Here is a 22395-nt window from a genome sequence, read left to right as displayed (position 1 = left end):
TTTTTACGTTGCTTTTTTATTTTTATTTAATATCTGATATTGGCAGTTTATGGAACAGTTTTCACATCCTGAATTAGATTTTTTTCTAATAACTCTTTCTGAAGATTGCATCATTGCAAGCTGCTGTCTTTATGAATAAGCCATTTGAATCATTTACTCAACAGATTCGTTCAAAAACAATGGTTTATCTAGAAACAAACAAGTGACCAGGCCTAAAACCACTTGAGAGCAGGCCTGCCTTGTCCCACGTCTAATAATTGCCAAAGTTTAGAGCAGAATTTGCTGTTTTTTTTACTCACCCTCAGACCATTGAAGTAGTTGACTAGAACACTAAAAATGATTTTTAGCTAGACCCATGGTCCTTGGTTATTCAGAAATGCAAGCTAACGGATGCCGTCATTTTGAGAGTCAAAAAAGCTACTTGAAATTGCATCGTATGATTCAGGAACAAATCTTTGAATCATATATGGAAGAATTTCATTCAATAACACTAATTCACTCAGGAACTGCTGTGTGTTGCTCAGGCACGCAGAAGAACAATGGTTATCCTACACTTCTTATTATGTTTGGAACTATTGTCTTTTGGCTGAGAAAAAAAGTAACTGGAGATATTATGTCAAAAATGAAGCATAGACTCTGTTGTCACATGCAGTACTGTAAAATGGACGGTTCTTTTAAATCGTGGGGTCTCAGATTGTTTTGTGAATACAAAGGTAGCACAGCACATCTATGTCTACAGTGTTGTGTCAAATCATAAATTCTTTCAGTCTTTCTCAATATATTGTTACATCAGCAACTTTCCCTCAGCCAGCAACAAATGTACCATGATAGATAATAGCTGTTAAAATCCTTCTGCATGTTCACTCATTAAACTCGGGAAGACATACGGTAATTTATCACTCAGGAAATCCTGATATTGCCCGTTCCAGCTTCAAGCAAAACTAGCACATGCTCCCTTATTAAATCTCTGCCCAAGGGGCCGAAACTAGTTTACTTTCTGGAATTGCTAGAGATAAAATGTATATAAGCTCCTCTCTCTCTCACATATTCCTTCATTTTAATTCGTTCCTCTTTCTCTCTCTTTTCCCTCTGTCTATGATAGAGGGTCAATCTGATGTCTTGAGGTAGACACAATGAAAAATAGATAAAGAGGGAATTTATATGGCATGAGGGTGAATGGATAGATATAAGATTGAAACTTGTTAATAAATCGGCAAAAATACTAATATGTGAAAACCTGCACATTAAAAATTTGGCAAAAACATTTAAACACAGTTTGTGTTCAGTTTCTACAGAACATTTCCACAGAAATCAGATGCAAATAATCAGGATTTCTTTATTACACAGACATTATTCTTAAAATATAAAATAAACATATTATTTTTATTTTTACAGTATATAATTACTTCTAAAAAATGTAATTGAAGTAAATTAAATGGACTTAATTTTAAAGTATCTAAACTGGTATATGCAAAGCAAACTGTTCTTTCTTTAGAATTACTTATAATTATACTGGTAACTTATTTTAAAAGTATTTTTAAAGTATCTAAATTGTAATTACAATACAAACTGTTGCATCATTTTTTTTACTTTCTATTTTTGCTACATCATTATCAGACCTACATTTATGTATCTTTTCACCATCTGTGCATCATCCTTCAAGGATTATTTCATGAGTTGCTAGTAAAGACTGGTTTCTCTTTCCAGTGATCGACTTGCAGGGTGCAACTATATCCTACAATCAATACTTGCTTACACACATGGCTCTGTATTTTCCCACAGGCACATTCTCCTGGCCAGATGAAAGTCTGCTTCTTTTAGTTTGTATTTTCTTCCACCTTATTAAACATACAGGTTTGTTTTAATCATTTAAAATGTGTTTTATTATCACAGAAGAGTCCCAAAATAATTTTGTATTGTGTCAGTATCATATCAATTGTATAGTTTTTGCTTTCATGGGTCTCATAAACTGCAACACTTCAACATATTATACAGCAGAGCTCTCATTTCAGGAGGACAGGGGTTACTCAAAGTGTGTGTGTGTGTGTGTGTGTGTGTGTGTTTGTGCTCTTACAAAGCTGTTATTCATTTTCCACTGCTGCCATATTTGAATTCCCTGCTGAGACAAGAATGGTCCCTGAAAGAGTCCCTGTGGAAATCACAGGAGGCAGTGGTGGGCTTGCAATTGCTTTGCGCTCAGGAAAAGAGTAATGAATAATCTATTGGCACTACAGGAGGGGTCGGTTAAATGGTTATTGGTTAGGGGGAGAACATTGAGACAATCGCCACACATTGAAGTTACAACTACATTTTACACATGGTAGTTATCAATGACATTGATAAATAAATACCTGCTTTGTGCAAACATTTGATCCCACTGGTATTAACCTACTTTTTTACCTTTATATTTTTTCCTATACTTTGTATTTTTTCCTATATTGTCATTAGACACCCCTTTTTAACATCCACAAAAAGCTATCACTGAGTAAAAACAATCCTAAATATATATTTGTTTTTTTTTACAGAAACATAAAACTTTAATGTTGAAATAGACACAAAAAGAGTAAATAGTATGGAATGAAAATGCCATGTTCAGCCAATGTGAGTTTATATTAATTTCTTTATAGAAACAAAATGAAAAGTGTTGACAAAAAAACAAAACAACAGAAAAAACAACAACATATCAGCAATTATTAAACACAAAAAAAAAACTCATGAAACAACATGTAAAAAGTAACTAACTTTAATTCAATTCGATCTAATTAAAATTTGACAACACATATATAGATATAGTTATGTTCTTTACATTCAAATTTTAGTTTAGAAGGCAGAATTCAACAGCAACAACAAAAATATCCTAATAGAGAAAACATATTTATGTGCCTGAACCTAGCTGCTAAAATAAAGCCATTGTCATTTCCCGTTGTGACAACTAGCCCCGCTCTCCTCTACATTAATCCACAGAAATGAGAGGCTCAGCTGAAAATAATTCTATTCTAAAAATAGACCCAGAATGTTGGATGTTAGCTTTTGAACGGTTATAGTCAGATTCCTCATGTTTAATAGCCTGTCCTTTGAGGCATCCATTCACCTTTAATAAGCCCGGAAATAGTATGTGGTTGGTATGAGAAGAATGTCTCAAATAAGATTCTCTGCGCTTGTAATAAAAACTGACTCAGATCTCTGGAATTTAGAGACTGGATAATGAAGACAGACATTGCAATTAATAAATAAAACTCCTTTTACATTCCTATATAAATTATAGAGTTATTAAAGGCGTCAGATGCATTCCACGTTTTATGTCAGAATTTTTACATCATGAAGACTGCAAGAGTCCTGTCATGTTCACATTTATTAGTCAAGGCCTTGACATCATATTTTCAATAAAACACAATCTTGTAGGAGTAAACCACAGTTTCAATCTTCAAGCTTGTCAGTTGCCCACAGCTGCATGATTCTGACTACACAGAATGTTCTCTAAACTCAGAGGTCACTGAATGTGACATGGTTTTCAGCACCAAATTCTGAAATTATAATTTACTTTATAGTTTTTGAATCTTGCACTGCACTGTATGCCATTAGGTCCTGAAAGCAAAACAAGGGCACGAGCCGTTTGACTCTCTTATCTATGGGGGCACCTTGAGAAATATGAATGTGAACCTAAAATAGCACGTCTGCAAGAAAATGTGTTCCAAATTGTATATTTTTCTAACAACAGATTATGTAGCAAATACAGTGCATGGTTGCTCTGGGCTAAAGTGTAAGATTTCAAACAGGTTGTAATAGAAAGCTAAATCATGGTCTGGTCAAGATCTTCAATCACGATCCTCCAAATATTTGGACGTTCATTTTAATCTCCATGCGTAATGAGCAAAGGGAATTAAAGAATCAAGGATGTCCACTATCAAAGATCCAAGGGACGATCAATGTTCTTGGACAAACTCAAACTGGATTTTGCATTCAGTAGATGGCCAAATGTAGTGCCATATTGCCTGTTCTGACGCTCTGGCCCTGACAGCCCCACAGGGTAAGACTGATTATCATGAGAATAATTGAGAAAGAGGAAGAGTCAGTGCTGCTTTTAATAGAGCTGTTTCTATCTTCATACTGATAAATAATGCACAGCAGTCAGCATATTTGGATTTAACAGATGATATTGACCTTTTTGGGCAGACAGTGAGTGGGGTGTGAGATGAGGAGAGAGAGAGAAACTGAGAAAAGGAACTAGAGAATGAGAATGAGTTAAGAGTGAGAGAAGGATGGAGAGAGACAGCCTTGAAGGCCAGGCAATCAATCATGCTGATATTGTTGATTTGCTTTGTATATTGTTATGAAAATAACAAACAAACATAGATTATAATGTGACAAAGTCAATTTAACATTGAAGACGTCAGTCACTGTTTACTTGGAAGCAGCGCAACACAGCCTTTATCCATCATTTATTGCCACATTGCATGAGCTATCACGTGAAATACGTTCCATTATATTGTATACCATTATATTGTCGCTTATAATTTTATCTGTCAAATACAGCATGTTATAAAACAATCCCCAAATCTTATTGGTCAAGAGATAACGGTCCAAAAGCAGCTAGTGGTGGAGTTTTTCAGTGACTCTTTCTGCAGGTTACATTGTTACACCAGTATAGTGACAAACGAATCACTGAATCGTTAATTTAGTAGGACATCCTGGTACTTTTTGCCTTCTTTTTATGAATACTGTAAATTTAGAAATATTGCTCTATTTACATACTGTTTTAGCCTACTAACAGAGACTAATGCAAATTCAGATGCATCCCTTGTCTTAAGAAATTAATGATTGAATCATTAATTCAACGAATTTATTATTTCGTTCAACGAAACTGTAGTGAGTTGCTTGGAAACGTGTACAATGGTGAGTTTTGCTTTTATGTTTGGAACTATTTTCATGTTTCTAAAATGTAAGTCACTTGATATTCTTTTTTCGTAGACCATGAAATTTTCTTCCTTTTACCTGCTGCATGGAGCTGACAAATCACAGCCTGCTTTCAGAAGCATAACACTCTTGATTGTGTGATATTGGGGTGTAGTCTATTTTTATAATTTACCACAGTAGGCTCTTTTCAAATCCTCCGTTGTGTTGTGTGACAATCAGTGAAAACTTTGAGAAACAACCACTTTAGCTATTCAAATATCCAAGCAATGTCATCATATGGTTTCCAGTCACAGATCTGCAAGACATTTATCATTTTTCTACCTGATTCTTGATCATTCTGCTTTTGTCCCAGCTACAATCACACTGTATGTCAACACATTCTCACTGTGCCTGTCTGATTCTTTTATTTGGATAGTTGGTGCCCTTTTGGATGTAATGGATGACTCTCATCCAGCCTTTTACCACTGCAGGGACACAAATCCACTGACATTTTCTGTTGTGCATCAGAAGTTATAACGCATCATATCATCAACTGACTCTATGGAGCTATTGTGCAGTGATTGATTTTTTGGGGCAGTGATATCACAAAGTCCAAAAACAACAGTTCACCTTTGGGTCATTTCACAAATATGATGGTTGGTCTCAGTGGTAAGTTTCATATAAATACTCATGATATTTTTAAACATCACTATTACACCAAATCTTTATTTCTATGGTAGTATAAATGCTCAGCAGTTGTGTGTAGGTGTTTTGTAGACTACTTAATGAAGTCTTTCTACTCTTAATTTATTCCTACAGTGAAAAAACAGCACACCTGTGTACAGTATACACCACCAAAACGCAGTAACAAAATGTTATTTGGAGTCTGTCATTTACTAAAGAACAGCTCCATCCAGTGGATAAATCAGATCATTTGTGATTTGTGTTGAGTATGTAACACCTCGACATGTCTATTAATTAGTAGTTTGACTCTAGAACTGTTATCTATCATAAAATATTCTTTTAAAAATGTATAAGAAATAAAACAGCTGATGTAAAAAAAAAAACGGTTTGGCCTCCTGCTGTTGACAATAAGTAATCTGAACTCTTTTTTCATGCCCTATTTTGTGCCCCACATTACATTAGTACATTATCTACATCGTAAAAACCAAATGAGAAGTATTCATCAATACATTTCATCTATTGGAGTGGCTGTTTTAAAATAATTAAAGAAATTTGGCAGTCATATGTACGTTTTCATCTTTTAACACTGCGAACGTGCGAAAAAATATGAAGCAAGCTACGTTACATGCCAAATGTTCATAGAAAAAGATTTGTACAAAATAAAAGTCCCCTCGATCAGAACAGTACCGATAACGAAAAATGTATTGGAAAGGAAAAGGTTAAATCATTCTGTCTTTGGTAAAATTATGCAATAATTTGTTTGTTTAAAATGACACCCTAACTAACAAATGACGCAAAATGATACTGAATTTTATCATTACATATTTAGCCTACAGCATATATTGCAGGAATAATGACACTTTGTAAAACATGCTATTTTTAACTATTTATAGGCTAAAAAAGTAACTATCCATACCCAGCTGCATATAAAATATATTATGAATTAATAATCATTTAAAATAAATGTTAAATGATTAATAAATGGAAAGTGTCTATTAAAAGTAAATTCTACATTCTTTTTGGGGGAAAAAATAATCATAATCATAATCAACTTTGAGATACCTTTGCAAAGTATAACGTTACCTTTTTATTTATTTATTTATTTATTTATTTTGGTCCAGAAATGTAATCAAAATTACAGATCTTACTTTTTTAGCTTTTATTCTAACCTGTATTTATGACAAAGACGTCAGTTATGCCTTATTCATTGTAAGTGTGAAAGACTTAGGCTATTTGAAATCAGAACAGCATGCCCTTTACATATCTTACAATTTTTACAAATCAATTATTTGTAGCTACAATACATGATGGAGACACATAAAACACTGAGGTTAATCCTAAAGAATTAAAGCTTGACATTATCCGTAATTTGTTTCTCGACCATATTTATGATTCTGACTTCGCAATATTTGTTGCAGGGGTCAAAGAAAGGACCCCCACCCCACCCACCCCAAAAAAAAAAAAAAAAAAAAAAAAAAAAAAAAAATGGGAGAAGGGGGAGAAAGAAAGGTCTAAGTTACTGAGTCAGGAAAAAAGGTGGTCCCAGTCCGAAAACACCGTTTCCAAGCAGGCGGTCTCAGTTTCATACTTTTCTTCTCATATCGCTTCGTCCCTCAAGCGATACAAACACGTTAACAACCATCATTCTTGGACTCAATGTATTCATGTTAGCAAAAACTAAGGAGATACTATCTTTCTAACCGGATTACAGTTTTAGAAACACGGTGAAATGAAGAGAAGAGCTGAAAGTGGAGTGAAGAGGCAGGCGCTGGGAATCTCGCCTTCTTCCTCCCACCACCGCCTGTAAGAAAACCCCTCTTAAGGTCATTCTTAACTCTGTTTGGACTTTAAAAGATAACGGTTTTGGTTTTAAATGGATACCTTTGTTGTTAAATCTGCAAAATCACGGAAACCCTGGCGATTAAATTCGGGTTTTTTGATCCAGGCCTCGAGAAAACAATTGAATTGTGCTGGACGGTTTTTTTTTTTTGGTCCTGTTGGGGGGTATGTCCGCTATATCGTCCACTTTCATGTATTTTCACGATTTAATAACAATTTTGTAACATGACTCGCTACGTTGAGGCCTGTAGCGGATAACGGAGTTGAAGAAGAGTTTTTGAAGTTTGTTTCGAGCGACGAAGAAGTGAACAAGTGTCTCAGTTTGAGTCTTTGTGGGGGGCAGTGGAATGTTTTTGTGGTAAAGTTCAGTTAGGATCGGTCAATAGTTTAACTGTTTAACAATATAAAGTGCTCAACTGATATGTTATGATACTGCTAATGTGATTTGTGGTGTTACAGTTATTCAGTTTATTACCACCCTCTCTTTTCTCAGATACAGTTATTACACAGCGCCGTAAATCACATATCATAACATCTCCAATATCACCCTTTCAGGCCTTCAGCGATATCTAACGCGATTAAACGCAATATAACGATTACATATACGGTTAACTAAAAAAATGTATGCCGCTTATGCCAACAAATATCCTTTATATCTGTAGGCTACATTGTGTACACCATTAGTTGGACATCTATCTATCTATCTATCTATCTATCTATCTATCTATCTATCTATCTATCTATCTATCTATCTATCTATCTATCTATCTATCCAGCCGTCCGCACATATGCAATAATAGTAGTTATTAAATAATATTTAATTTATGTTTAATCACTGTTGCTTTGCATTTATTAACAGCAATATTTGTTTTTATTATACACATAAATAATAGTTGTTATAATATTGTCTTATCTTTCTATTTATCTATTGTCGGAGTGTACACGTGATATTCACTTTCTATTCAAGCTAGCCTATTTATTAACAATTAATCAGTTACATTTATTTTTCTATACACTACTCCTATTTAATACCAGGACAGATTTGTGTTATATTATATAATTTACAGTATATGATTTCAAAAAACAATAATGTTATCAACAGAAACTTTTTATTCTCCAATATCAGCATGAACTGTTTCTGTTCACACTTGATATCAAACATGAGCTGACATGGAACAGCTCACAAAATACATTATTATATATTTAAAGGGATAGTTCACCCAAAATATACATTTTGTCATTATTTACTCACCCTCAGTTATTACAAACCTGTATGATTTTCTTTCTTCTGCTAAACACAAAGATATTTTGAGGACCGTGGGTAACCAAAGAGTTACTGGTCCCCATTGACTTCCATACTGTGGGGAAAAAATACTATGTAAGATAAATGGGGACCAGAAACTGTTTGGTTACCCACATTCTTCAAAACATCTTCTTTTGTGTTCAGGAAAAGAGAGAAACTCATACTAGAACAATTTAAGGGTTTGTAAATTTCAATAATGACTATCCTTTTATATATATGCGTTATATGCATTGTAGTCTATTCCAAGTAGATTTCTTACAGAATTAAGTATTAAGAAATTAATACTATTTATTTATTTTTTTCAGATTTACTCTCTTGTGATTGACTTTGACTGGATTTCAGGCCATTCTGGATTGTGGTTTGGAGAGGTAACTGGTTGTGGGACTGGACGTGTCCCTTTGTGGCATTTTCTGGTGTGGCACTGCACCGTGCACCGATTGGATGTTGCCTGGGAGCTGAGGATGTGCTGCTGGCACCAGGAAGGAAGGATTTTGATGTGATGGGGTGCAGGACGAGCAAAGTCCTCCCAGAGCCACCCGCTGATGTCCAACTTGACTTAGTCAAAAAAGTAGAGCCACATCAGACTGATGTCTATAAAAACTTCATTAAAAGTGATGGCGGCGGGGCGAAAACAGGCTCGCCATCCCCTCAGGGTCAAAGCCAGGCTGCTGCGAAGGTGAGCCAGTCCCCTCCTCCAGCTAACAGTCAGACGGAGCCTGCTGACCCACACCGGAAAAAGGTAGCCAAATACAGGGCCAAATTTGACCCTCGAGTGACTGCTAAGTATGATATCAAAGCTTTGATAGGCCGGGGCAGTTTCAGTCGGGTGGTACGAGTGGAACACAGAAGCACACGGCAGCCATACGCCATCAAGATGATCGAGACTCGCTACCGTGAGGGCAGAGAGGTATGTGAATCTGAACTTTGCGTGCTGCGACGGGTGCGCCACACCAACATCATTCAACTGATGGAGGTGTTTGAGACGGCGGAGCGGGTCTACATGGTGATGGAGCTGGCCACCGGCGGAGAACTGTTCGATCGCATCATCGCCCGCGGCTCTTTCACAGAAAGGGACGCCACGCGAGTGCTGCAGATGGTTCTCGATGGGGTGAAGTACCTCCATACGTTGGGCATCACACACAGGGACCTAAAGCCTGAAAACTTACTTTATTACCATCCTGGTGCTGATTCCAAGATTATGATCACAGACTTTGGCTTGGCCAGCACACGGAAGAAAGGAGACGAATGCCTGATGAAGACTACCTGTGGAACACCTGAGTACATCGCTCCTGAGATACTCGTGCGAAAGCCGTACACTAATGCAGTAGACATGTGGGCACTGGGAGTCATCTCCTACATACTGCTCAGTGGCACCATGCCTTTTGAGGATGACAATCGCATGCGCCTGTACCGACAGATCCTCAAAGGGAAATACAGCTTCTCTGGGGAGGTAAGAACAGGCTGACCATTTTAACCCTGTGTGCCGGCCTTTAAAATAATGCATGTGAATTGCTCTTTATATCAACTTGTTTTCTTTGAATCGGCACAGGTTTAGGAACTTATTGGTTGTAGGCTTCATTGATCTGAGCTTATTGCAACTACATTTTTGAGTGGGGGAAATTGTTTTTTTTTTTTGTGGATCATTTTGGCAGTGTTCACTCCAAAACTGAAGCGCTCAGATCTGTGAGGCCTATGATCAATGACTTCCAAAATAAATACAAAACCTGGGCTTATTTAAAAAAAAACAAGTTTATAAAAAGATTCAATCTATTCTTTGGTAATAGTATAGCACAGTGGTTCTCAATTCCAGTCCTTGCTTACCACTGCTCTGCACATTTTTGGTGTATCTCTTATCACTTCAGACATTTGAACGTTAGTGCCTTTCGATGTGGTCTTCACAGGGTATTCGACCATGATTCCAGTTTGAAGGGAGTCTATATGGTCCTTTCAAAGGGCATTAAAGTGTGTGAGATTGAATTTAAATTGTATTTATTTACAGAGGTATATTATTTCACACTTCTCCAGTAAGTTTCGTCTGTGTGGGAAGGAGCTGCAGGCACTAGTGCAAATCTGTGAATGAATATGCTGAAGAATGTGTGCAGGGAGTAGAGCAGTTATCACCGTGTAAGGACCATGTCAATCAGAACACAGTTCACTCATGGAGCTCTCTTCAAATGAGCTGATGATCTGAATCAGGTGTTTTAAAACAAGAGAGACATACAAAATATACAGAGGAGTGGTACGAGAAGACTGGAATTGAGAACCACTGATATAGGATATTGAGAAATGAATTTTTTGTAGGGGACCGGGAACACAACATGTGTAACAAGAAGGGAAAATAATCTAATCAAGGGGGGGTGTTGGAGTTATTATACCCTGTGTGAGCAAAGTAGGTTTTTAGTCCACTACCATTTTGATGATACGCATCTGTTGCACACATTCTACATGCTGCATGAAGAAAATATGCATGCAGAATCTTTAATAATGTTTGTAATCTAAACTGGCAAGCTTCATATAGATAATAATGTACTTATAGATTCGAGATCAGTCTCATTAAATGGTAACACGTGTATTATTTCAACTTTATTATGCTTGTGTCTCACACAACACAACTAAAAGCCTTCACGTCTCATACAGTTAAAGCTTTAAAAACAGGTAAAGTTACAGATCTTATAAGGTAACACTTGTTTGCACATTTATACAAATATTCTTTGCGGAGCGGTGGGTCGCCAGGACTGGAATTGAGAACCGCTGCTTTATGATAAGGTTATGTTTGTTCACATAAAGTTAACCACATTTCAACATCAACTAATAATGAAAAGTACGAATAATATATTTTACATGTTAATTTTAATATTAAATAATTCATTAAAAAAATTGTTGTATTTGTTAATATTATTTAATGGACCTGAGTTCACATGAACTAACAATTGAACAGTTAGCTAACATTAAAAATGTAATTGTGTGGTAATGCATTAACTAATGGGACCTCGCTGTAAAGTGTTACCTTAGTAATGTCTGTTCTTGCACTAGTTATATAAGAACTGTATGTGTGAACTATATATATGAGATTTATATGAGCAATGTGGATCATGTATGTACAAAACAAGGGTTGCTGGGAGATTGGAAATGCAGATGTTTTCGATTAGATTTAGAAGCGCAATAAAGCATATGCTTGATGTTACTTGGTTTTATTAAACCCATCGGTATTTGTATCATGCTATGTTGTTGGGCTCATTAGCATTGTTCTGTACATAATGATTCATTTGTTTTTGGCTGACTGGTTTTGCAAATGAACAAGCTCTTTGGAAATACAGTTACTTTGTATGTTATGTTGATGTTAATGTGCAGTATTCGTCTTTAAATGTCCTCTGCATGCATTAAAAAGTGCATTAAAGTGTGTTATTATTGTTACACTTTTTTTCTCCTGCCCAAGTTTAAAGTTGACGTGTGTAAAATATTTTCTGCTATGCCAGGTTGCTTATATTTGTGCAGAGACAAATAAGAAAGCAATTTGTAGAATGATTTCCCCGAAAAAGTGTAAGCGCTGTGGTCTGTGGCAGTTTTTTGTTTTTTGAGCGGCCTGACATAGCAACATTGACTCAACAAATGGTTTGAGTTTGGGGCAGCACTACCTGTTTGTCCGTTGAGTGACAGCCAGTTTTATTGAGAGCAGACATTCCCAATATTTTTCAATATTTTTCTCAATTTGTTGTTCAGTAACAAAATTTTAAATAGATTTTGTCAGATAAAATGTAAAAATATAAAATAATAATCAAACTGATGTCACTTTTATCAATTAATATTTTTTTTCTTTGAACAGATTGACTGATTTATTATCGTTTATTATTAAGTATCTTTACTAGACTCTCTTTTTGCTTATTCCATAGGAACAGGGATTACTTAACGTTTTTATTAGCAAAACCCCTTAGACCTAAAATGTTTGCCCCCTGAGGTTTTCATTTAATATTCCTTAATTTAACCACACATTCATTGTTGACGGTTCTATTATTTTGGTTAATGATATATATGTATATATGTTTATGTATCACAGCTGTACAGTGTACAGTTCAGTAGTTTAATGAGTCCGACCCTCAATGGGTGACTTTTTAGTTTTTTTTTTAATAGTGTTACTTCAAAGCATAATATTATTGATTTCTTACAGATAGAAAGTGTAGAACAATGATGGCAAAACTGTATCACTGGAATTAGAAAAACAAAAAAGAAGAACATTAAGCTTAAAGCAAACTTTATAAAACATATAGATTTTTAAAATGTTCTTTTATAGTATTTCAACTTGTTATAAAAATTGCCATGGAAGCAGGTGGCATTCAAATCTTTCTTTGCGTTAAGATCTTGGCACTGCATGACATATATTAATGTGTCTGTGTCTGGTGAGCAAAAGCTTTTTGGCATGTAGTCCATACCTATTAATTTTAAGGCCGTCTATATGCTTTTGATAAAATTAGCACATATTTTTCTCTTTCTTTCTGGTAAAAAAAAGAAAAGAAAATACTGATTCATTCTGCGCTACTCAAGCTTTTGCCCAATCAAATCCTCTCTAGAAGAAGAACAATTTCTTCAGAGTCAACTGCTACAGTACCGCAACTTGAGGTTATGAGACTTTTACCCAGTTCATTCAGAACTGCATTCCTAAATAATAATAAAATAATATTCCCAACAAAGCATCATCTCGAAGGCAAAAAAAACAACAGGCTATGAAAGTCCTGCCACTGTCTGTCTGTCTGTTAGTGTGTTCTGTTTCTATTCATCACAAAGTGCTTTTCAAACACTTGAAACCTTTGCCAACCGTTTTGTCTTTGACCTTGGGTTTCTGAATGTGTTTATTTGCTTGCCTCTGTGTATCGTGTTTTGTGTGTATTTGCATGCATGTTTTTGTGTGATTGCGTGTGCATGTAATTTGGGGAGTGTTTGTGTGTGTTTGTGTTAGCTGGACAATATCCAGCCCTGTCCAGTCCAGTCCTGCCATCACGTCTTAGCCCGCAGTAACCCCCTGCATGAGCGTGTGATGTAAGGCCGCAGAGTTCCTGGCAGAGAGTGTGCGTCAGGGCCTCTCTGTTGTTGTGAGTCATAGACAAGACGAATGTGGGCTTTGCAGGGAAAAGCCCTGGAGGAGTCATGCTAACCAACAAAATAGAGTGATGTTTTGTTTTCTCTCTTGCTTATAGAGCTGCTAGTGCTTGACCAGTTGTCATAACTTACCGGGACATGCACGGTCAGTCTAAAGATGTGCCGGAAGAGTGAAAAATTAACTTAAAGTAACTAGTTTGTACATTTCGATTAGCAGAAACCTTCGTGTTGATCTAGCCAGTCCTGGCACAGGTGATACAGTTCAGGAAGTGTGCTTTGCTTTCTCTTTCATCGAACTGGAATTATGCTCCTCAATACTGACTATTGCTATAACTGACTGATCTTTGTTTGTTTCTTTCTTATTGACATATGAGTATTTCCAGACAACATAAATAAAAGGTTGGTTACACCAGATCAGTGTTAGAATGGTGAATGATCATGTGATACTAAAGACTGAAGTAATGGCTAGTGAAAATCTAGCTTTGCCATCACAGGAATAAATGACATTTTAAAATATATTCAAATAGAAATTGTTAAAAATTACAGTATTACTGTTTTTTTCTGTATTTCTGATTAAATAAATGCAGCCATGGTGAGCTTAAAAGGTCATCCTGGTGTGCTTTCTTTTATTTAAAACATTTGAAAAATCTTACTAACCCAAAACATTTTAATGATAGTTTATATATATAGTTGGGCTTGTAATATGTTGTCATGTACAGTATACAGAAGTGCTGCATCTTTTGAACTTTTGGTCACTGTATAGAATCTTTTGGCAATGTCTGAATAACTTGAAGCTATTTTCTGTTCTTCTGTTCTTTTCTGACAGCCATGGCCAAGTGTTTCCAATCTTGCGAAGGACTTCATTGACCGTGTCCTCACAGTGGATCACACTGAGCGTCTGACTGCGGGCCAGGCACTTAAACATCCTTGGATTGTCAGCATGGCTGCTTCCTCCTCCATGAAGAACCTGCAGCGGTCCATTTCCCAGAACCTCCTGAAGAGAGCATCATCACGCTGCCACAGCACCAAATCAGCACAGTCCACTCGCTCCAGCCGCTCCACGAAGTCCAGCAAGGCACGACGTGTTCGTGAGAAGGAGCTGCGGGAACTTAATCGCCGTTACCAGCAGCAGTGCAGCAGTTGAGAGCGAAGTGACAAACAAGACTGTGAAACAAGACTTTGTGTACCTTACGAAAAACATCGGAACAGATGCAGGAATGGAGCAGAGCAACATTGTGCCTCAACTTAGATGTCAACTTCCTGCTCCATCACCACAGAGCCAATTAGCAGAAAACCTCCTTCTAAACTTTCATTCATTTTCTATTTTTCTGCTGTTTCTCTCTTGTTTATTACCTTTTATGTGATTGTTTTATTTATTTATTGTTGATGCATTTTCCTTGGAAATGATCTCATTCAGCCTTTTACCTGATTGTATCTGTTGAACAGAAATTTAACAGAAGTTGCTGGAAGGACTAAGAAAGAAATCACCTTCCTGATTTTTGCTGTGAATTATTTGTTATGGTACCCACTGGAAGACTGCTCTTCTAATGGGGGAAACGTGCTGTTTATTCATTATTAGCAACAAATCACATCAACATGTGATGGTTTATTGTGCCTTAATATCACTTTGAAAATGATGGAAGGGTTAGAATCAAATAGTTGGTAATTGCTTTGGAAGTAACCACGTATATATCACATTTGCAATGATACACACATTGTAAACTCTTAATATTGTGGGTGTTTACTTATGAGCATTAAAGGGGTAGTACACACAAATATGAAAATTCTGTCTTCGTTTATTCACGAAATGAGAAGAAAAGAAGATATTTTGAAGAACTGTTTTTGTCCATACAATGAGTCCAAGTCAGTGGGGTCCAAAAACAACAGTAAACTTCACTGACTTTAATTGTAAGGCCAAAACAAACAAACCAAAATTCATGGTCTGCAGGAATCAATAAGTCATATTGGTTTAGAAATGACATGAGGGCAGTTTTTTGTCTTACAATTTGGTCTTTTTTTATACACTCATAATTACAAGATAAAATAAAAAAATCCCCTGTGAGATAAAAGTTGCAAATTACAACTTTTTTTTGTCAGAAATGCAAGAAAAAAGTAACAGTTCTGTAGCAGAAACAGGCTTTCGAATGAGGGTGATAAGACAATGACAGAATTCTCATTTTTGGATGAACAATACCTTTAGGTTGGTCCAGAAGTATCAAAGAGCTCTAGGTTGCCCAATATCTGTTGTGTATCCTGAATGGGAAAAGACTGTACTTTTTTCTAGCCTTTTGCAACCCTACTAATTTGGACCCAGTTGTTAAAACCTGTTGAAAAAGTACACAGAAAATTGTATTTCAGAATAGTCCAAGACTTGGGTTTAAGTCTTTAGATTTGGTCAGTGAACAAACCTGCCGTGATTCTTTACTTCTACTCTTGGAAGTGTTGTAGTAATTAATCGTACTAACTGATATTGATTGCTCTCAGTATGGGTGGCAAGTATCGGGAAGCCTTGATTCAGAATCGGTTACTTTCTCTGTCACCAGCTGTTGTGCCTTGAGCAAGGCACTGAACCACCATGAAGGACTTTTGGCAGCCTTTTCACTCTCACCCCCTCTTTCAGAAACCAGTAGAGATGTGCCAGAGAAATTCTTGTGTGCCTGTATTAACAAGGAACATTTGGTCAGATCTCAAACATGATTCTTCATGAAAATAATTACTGGTAAAACTGTGATGATATGAAGACTTCTCAAAATATGTTATTAAATCTGTTTTAATCTATTCTTTTTTATAAAATCTTATATCAAAATTATGGAGAAAAGGAATTTGTGTATTTGGCGTGTGTTTCGTTTCACAGCAAGTTCCTTGAATTAGTTTTACAAATTGCAACATCACATTGATTACAGTATTTAAGTGCACAAATATTCTCATTTTTGGTTTCTTCCACATTCTCTTACTTTTAAGCTTGTTAGGAAACTTTAGAAAAATATTTTTCCTTCATTTGGGTTATATTTATTGGTTATATTCAACAGTTTTTCAACCGGCTTACTATGTTGGGTTCTTTTGTATAAGTATAGTACTAGAGATTTAAATCAGTAAAAGTTGCTGGAGGGTTCATATGAGAGTATTAAGGCTGTCATACATTACTGGTTCATTTTAATTCAGTAGTATCCATTAAAATCTGTCATGAAATCAAAAGAGACTTTGGGAAGACCACTGTTTTTTTTTTTATATGCCTTTATACCCCAAATATTTTTCTCTCTCAAGAAAAAAGCTATTTTATTTGTGCTTGTTAAAATGTATCTGATTTTCTAGCACATCAAAATGAGACTAGAAAGGAAAATACTCTTAAAAGTGCAAAACTATTTTTGATTTAGTGTTATCACCACCGTTCATGTAAGGAATGTGTGTTTGTAGCTACAGTTGAAATAAAACTGCAACTGTTGTCCAATTGTTGAATTCAATCCAACACTGTCTCTTGAAAATGCTTGTTTTGTGCCTTCTGGTCAATTTTAATAAAGCAAAACTATAGAATTATTTCCAAATAGTGAAATTATTAATATTTTTTAAATGGTGGGTTGGGAACAGATTTTCATGGTATGGGAAAATAAAAAGAGACATTTCCCAGCTTCATTTATCTTCCAGAGAAGTCATGGAGATTTTGAAAGAAATTAAGGTGAGTAAATGCTAAATAATGACAAAATGTTTATTTTGGGATGAACAGTTACAACACTACTTGGGGAAAAAAAAGTCCTTTAAGATAAATTATTTTACAGTATATCCTCAAATATAAGACATTACATTTGGAAGCCACTGTGTTTATTTTTAAACTAAGTTGCGATTCAGCAGCGTTTTTACTGGAGAAAATACAACGAAAAATCAGCTTTGTGTTAAAGCGATTACTAAATACTTAACTGGAGTAAGACCGAACTTTTATTTTGAAAAAAGAAAAAAAAACTTATATCATGGCGCCATGAATCCCTGTGACCCGCTTCACGTTTAATTTCAGCGCCGGGAAGGTCTGTACAGTTATCAGAAGCTTTATTTATATAAGTATTTTTTAATGTATTCGACAGTATTGATTTGTTTCGTATTATTATGTTTTTTATTTTAATTCGTTGGTGGCGTGGCTAATGCAATATTTTGCCAAAGGGACTTTGGTCTATTATCATTCCTGCAGAGTCTGAAACAAAGGACAAATCAGATCAGTTGTAAATAATCATTTATGAATATGACTAAAGATATAATGAAGCACCGTTACTTTACTTAGCCAGTGTCTGTTGAACGTCCCCCTCTCCTGAATATTTTGTCCTTTACTGTATGTACTTTCCCTCAGGTTCAGAAACAAATGCAGCCTGCTTCAGAATAATACTCCATTCCATTCTAGTTGGTCCATGAGTCGACTTCTATAAACAGTTATGGAATCTCAGACGAGGAGAGGCAGCTCATCAAATAGTGGCAGTGCCAGGAGACTCTCAGTGGCAAAGAAAAAAAGCCAGAAGTGCAGTGCAATCAAAGAGAGAACGAGCAATGGAGGTGGGCTTGCATCCATAACTTCATTTTTCCGGAATACACCACCGTGTAAACTGGCATGCCCTCTGTGTGGCAAACTTGTACCTCGATACAAGATTAATGAACATATAGACTCTCAGTGTCAGAAGTTTCTTGGTGAGGATCTTGAAGATGCACCAGCTGTCAGTGAGAAAATAACCAACACACCCTCTAAAGGTGCAGTAACTCGAAATGATGGGAAAGAGAAAAGCCCAGGAGAGAAAGATGCCGATAGGAGTCTGTATTTTAAAAAGAGCTGTGTTACGAGGCAAGATTCATCTAAAACAAATTTACAAGCGGACCCGGTTAAAACAGTTGGTCTTGGTAGTTTGTCCTCTAAACTGTCTAGAAGAGCACTTAGACTTTCAGGAGAATCTGAGATGGATCATCCTCATGTCTCTGGAAAACAAGAGAGCCATGATGCAGAACTGAGCAGCTCACAGAAGGAAAATTGCATGGAGAGTTTAATTTTTGAATCTAAATCCGGTGGCATGGATACAGATAACACGTTCCCAACAGAGCCAGTGGCTTCAAACCAACCTCAAGTGAAAAGCATTGAGAAATCTGTGACAGTAATGGCAGAATCGAGCAGCAGCGCTGACATTCAGTCAGTGAAATCGGCATCGGCCTCAAGGGCACGAAAGCGGAAATCAGAGCAGTTGCCTAAAAAGGATACAAACGCTACAGAAACCTCCGTCAAGCATAAGAAAAGTAGATATAAAGCTGAAAACAGACATGAAACGAATGTCAAGTCATCTCAAACTGAGGCTTCGGCTGATGTTGTTCCATTATCAGAGAGTCAAATCAAAAGCAAGACCTCAACCAAGGACACTGAGAGGATGCCCTGCACAACACCAGCCAATGAGAGTGAAGCCCTAGCCGTAGAGAAACCCAGCGAGGGATCGGAGCATCAGCACACCAGGCAGCCGTATTACTTGCAGAACTTTCGGACGGTCCTTGAGGCGGTGTTGGAGAACGAGGATGATAGGATGCTCTTCAATGAAGATGACTTCTCAACTATTCACACTTTTCAGCAGCTCTCAGGTAGACGAGCTACTTTAAAGTCACTTTGATGATGACTTTTGAGTCATGTTACAAAGGATGTCTATTTGTCATTTCATTCATTAATGGATGTTCTATGTATCATGGTTTCCAGAAACTATAAAGCAGCACAACTGTTTTCATCACTGATAATAATGTTACTTCAGCACCAAATCAGTATAGCCATGTGACACAGTAATGGCTACTGAAATGTCAGTTTTGCCATTACAGGAATTAATTATATGTAAAAAATATATTAAGATAGGATATAGTTGTTTTCAAAAACATTAAGAAATCTTACAGACGGCAAACTTTTGAACAGTAGTTTATGTTTGTAGTATTTCAGACCTGTCTCTCCCTTTCCTGTAGTGCCTGGTCAGATGCTTTATGTCCGTCTATTTCAAAGAAAGCTGAAGTGGCTTCAGGTCAGTAAGCTGGAATACACCGAGATCAGCTCGGACCTCAGGACTGTCATTCAGGAGCTGGTCACATGTGGCTTCTTACAAACAGGTTAGTTATGTGATTTGTCAACCAGAATGTCAACAGTTTAGAAAGCTGTAGTTAAGTATCAAGAAACGTACTTCCCTACAGCTCATGACTTCTTCCCTGTGACAGAATCTGAGCTTCATGACGTCCAAGAAGTTTTGGATCTGCTGCCTGCACCGGAGCTCAGGAACCTGGCCAAAACCTTTCATCTCGGCCGCGGAGGGAATGGGACTCAGAAGCAGCAGTTGGTAGAGGGGCTACTCCAGCTGGGGAAACAGCGATCACTCTTTGTCAGTCAAAACAACACGGCTGCAGTCATTCTCAAGAGGTGAGATGTGTAAGATGTATGCCCTATCAGGATCTACAGTATATACTTCAGTAGAGTGATGTTTGCCAGAAATGTGCACTTGTTCTAGAGGAACAAGTGCAAGTCATAGATGAAAATTTGAAATAGGGAACTTTGACATATACAGTACTATTTAAATGTCTGAGAAAAAAAACTGATCAACAAAATTATTAAGCAGCAACTTTTTTTAAATATTGAATATATGTATGTTTCCTCAACACCAAAACGGCATATCTGAGTGATTTCTAATTCTGAAGGATCCTGTGACACTTAAGAATAGAGAAATGGCTGTTGAACATTCATCTTTGCCATGAGAGGAATGAATTACATTTTTTAAATATATTAAAATGTAAAAGTTTTTTTAAATTTCATTTTTGATCAAATAAATTCAGGCTTGGGAGATATTTTCAAAAAGTCATGTGATGAGTAATGTAAGTGAATTCTACACCCATGCTTGTCTTTTTCAGGGCCAAGCAGGCTGCAGGTTCCTGTGTGCGTCTGTGCCGTAGATCACGTGCCGTGTTCTCCCGTGTCCTGCTCCTGTTCTCACTCACAGACACTTTGGAGGAGGAGGAGATGGCCGCTGGAGGTCAGGGGCAGCTCTACACCATTCTGCTTGTCAATTCTGGCCGTCTAGCTTTCCCAGAGTATACAGTACATCGCTCAGCCAGACTGTTTGAGGACAGGGATGACCTCATCAGGTCAGTTTATATTTATTTTATAATCATACGATGCTCAGGTGACAAAAGGTGTATAGTCATTTAAAACATCCAAAAAAATGCTCAGGTCACATTTCACACACAAAAAAAAAATGTATGTATGTATATATATATATATATATATATATATATATATATATATGTGTGTGTGTGTGTGTGTGTGTGTATGTATGTATGTATGTATGTATATATATATATATATATATATATATATTTGTTGTTGTTATTATTATTCTTTCATTTATTTTTGTTGACCAGTTTTGTGAGATTTGTCCCCAAACACTAATTTGAAGATGGCAATATTTGTTATTATGTTCTAGGTACATTTGTCTCTTTTACTGATTCTGTACAGGTATGAAACGGCGATGCGTACGCTGCAGGAAGTGATTGCTGCAATGCAGACAGGCAGCTGGGAGGACGCCTATGTCCTCTATACTACAGCAAAGGACACCTGGCAGGAGATTAAAGACTCCTCTGACCTAAGGTTTGATTAAAAAAAAAAAATCTTTCATTTAATTTATTTGCTTTCGTGAGATGGATTGAGTGTCAGTATGTGTGCAGTCATCAAGAACAACTGCCTGTTTTTCTGCGGTGTTTCACTGTGGGCTGGACCTACACTCGGATACTGTCTCGAGGAGTCGAGATTTTACAAAGACTTCGCCGCTATGAGGTGGGTGAATACACAAACCGTGGAACAGAAACATGGAATCAATGATGCCATTGCAAACACCTTACAGTCATGTATATAGATTTTACATGAGTTCATTGAATTATTTATCTTTTCATTTCTTCTATGTAGGAGTCTGTGGAGGAGCTGAGGATTCTTCTGTCCCAGCAAGTGTATTGTGTAAACAGTAGGGGACGCTGGTGGGACAGACTGGCTCTCAATCTCCAGCAACACCTAAAACGACATGAGCAGGTACCTCCTCATTTGATTGTAAATAAAAACAGACATTCTGTTTTAATGTTACTTTTGTGTCGGTTACACAAGCATTTGTCCGGAGGATTGTTTGATTTTGACATCTTTTGGATCAAGGCCATCTGTGCTATCCGGGATGGACTGAATGATCCTGTGGTCCGAACAGGCCACAAATTATCACTTCACCAGCGTGCATCCCGAATGAAAGAATCTGCTAGCTTGAAGAAGTACCATCTGCTGCTCCAAGATCTGCCCACTGTGCATGTACAGGATGTCACTCATGTGAGTGTTCAGTTCCACATGGGGACAATTGAAGTACAGTTTTACTCTATGCATATTATTTTGTGGTCACTAAATACTGAAGTTAATGTATTGGAAAATGTGGATAAATTTTTTTTTTAAAGATTATTTTAGTATTGAACACATACTGTTGAATTTGTATTTATTTATTTTTCTTTCTTTTTTCATTTTAATTTGAGTTTTAATAGTTATGTGCTATTGACATTTGTTTTTTGTCATTTATAAT

General features: G+C 36.5%; 2 protein-coding genes across 3 annotated transcripts; both read left to right on the top strand.

Moving 5' to 3' along the window:
- The first annotated feature begins 7088 nt into the window (after positions 1-7088).
- LOC113061580 (serine/threonine-protein kinase H1 homolog) lies at positions 7089-17344 on the top strand. 2 transcript variants are annotated; one of them, XM_026230800.1, is made up of 3 exons: positions 7089-7380; positions 9025-10169; positions 14637-17344. In XM_026230800.1, exons 2-3 carry the CDS (start codon positions 9219-9221, stop codon positions 14952-14954), a joined length of 1269 nt encoding a protein of 422 aa, XP_026086585.1. In that variant the 5' UTR covers positions 7089-7380; positions 9025-9218; the 3' UTR covers positions 14955-17344. The 2 variants fall into 2 exon arrangements, with proteins under 2 accessions (XP_026086585.1, XP_026086586.1); XM_026230801.1 differs by having other exon boundaries at positions 7089-7400.
- A 330-nt stretch (positions 17345-17674) lies between these two features.
- Positions 17675-22289, top strand: LOC113061579 (fanconi-associated nuclease 1-like). Its single transcript, XM_026230799.1, has 9 exons — positions 17675-17826; positions 18144-19402; positions 19769-19909; positions 20015-20213; positions 20699-20932; positions 21303-21434; positions 21512-21620; positions 21750-21869; positions 21987-22289. Exons 2-9 carry the CDS (start codon positions 18226-18228, stop codon positions 22269-22271), a joined length of 2397 nt encoding a protein of 798 aa, XP_026086584.1. The 5' UTR covers positions 17675-17826; positions 18144-18225; the 3' UTR covers positions 22272-22289.
- Positions 22290-22395: the final 106 nt, after the last annotated feature.

Source organism: Carassius auratus, chromosome 43 (assembly GCF_003368295.1).
Source record: "Carassius auratus strain Wakin chromosome 43, ASM336829v1, whole genome shotgun sequence".
NCBI lineage: Eukaryota > Metazoa > Chordata > Actinopteri > Cypriniformes > Cyprinidae > Carassius > Carassius auratus.
This window is presented reverse-complemented; position numbering and strand designations above follow the sequence as displayed.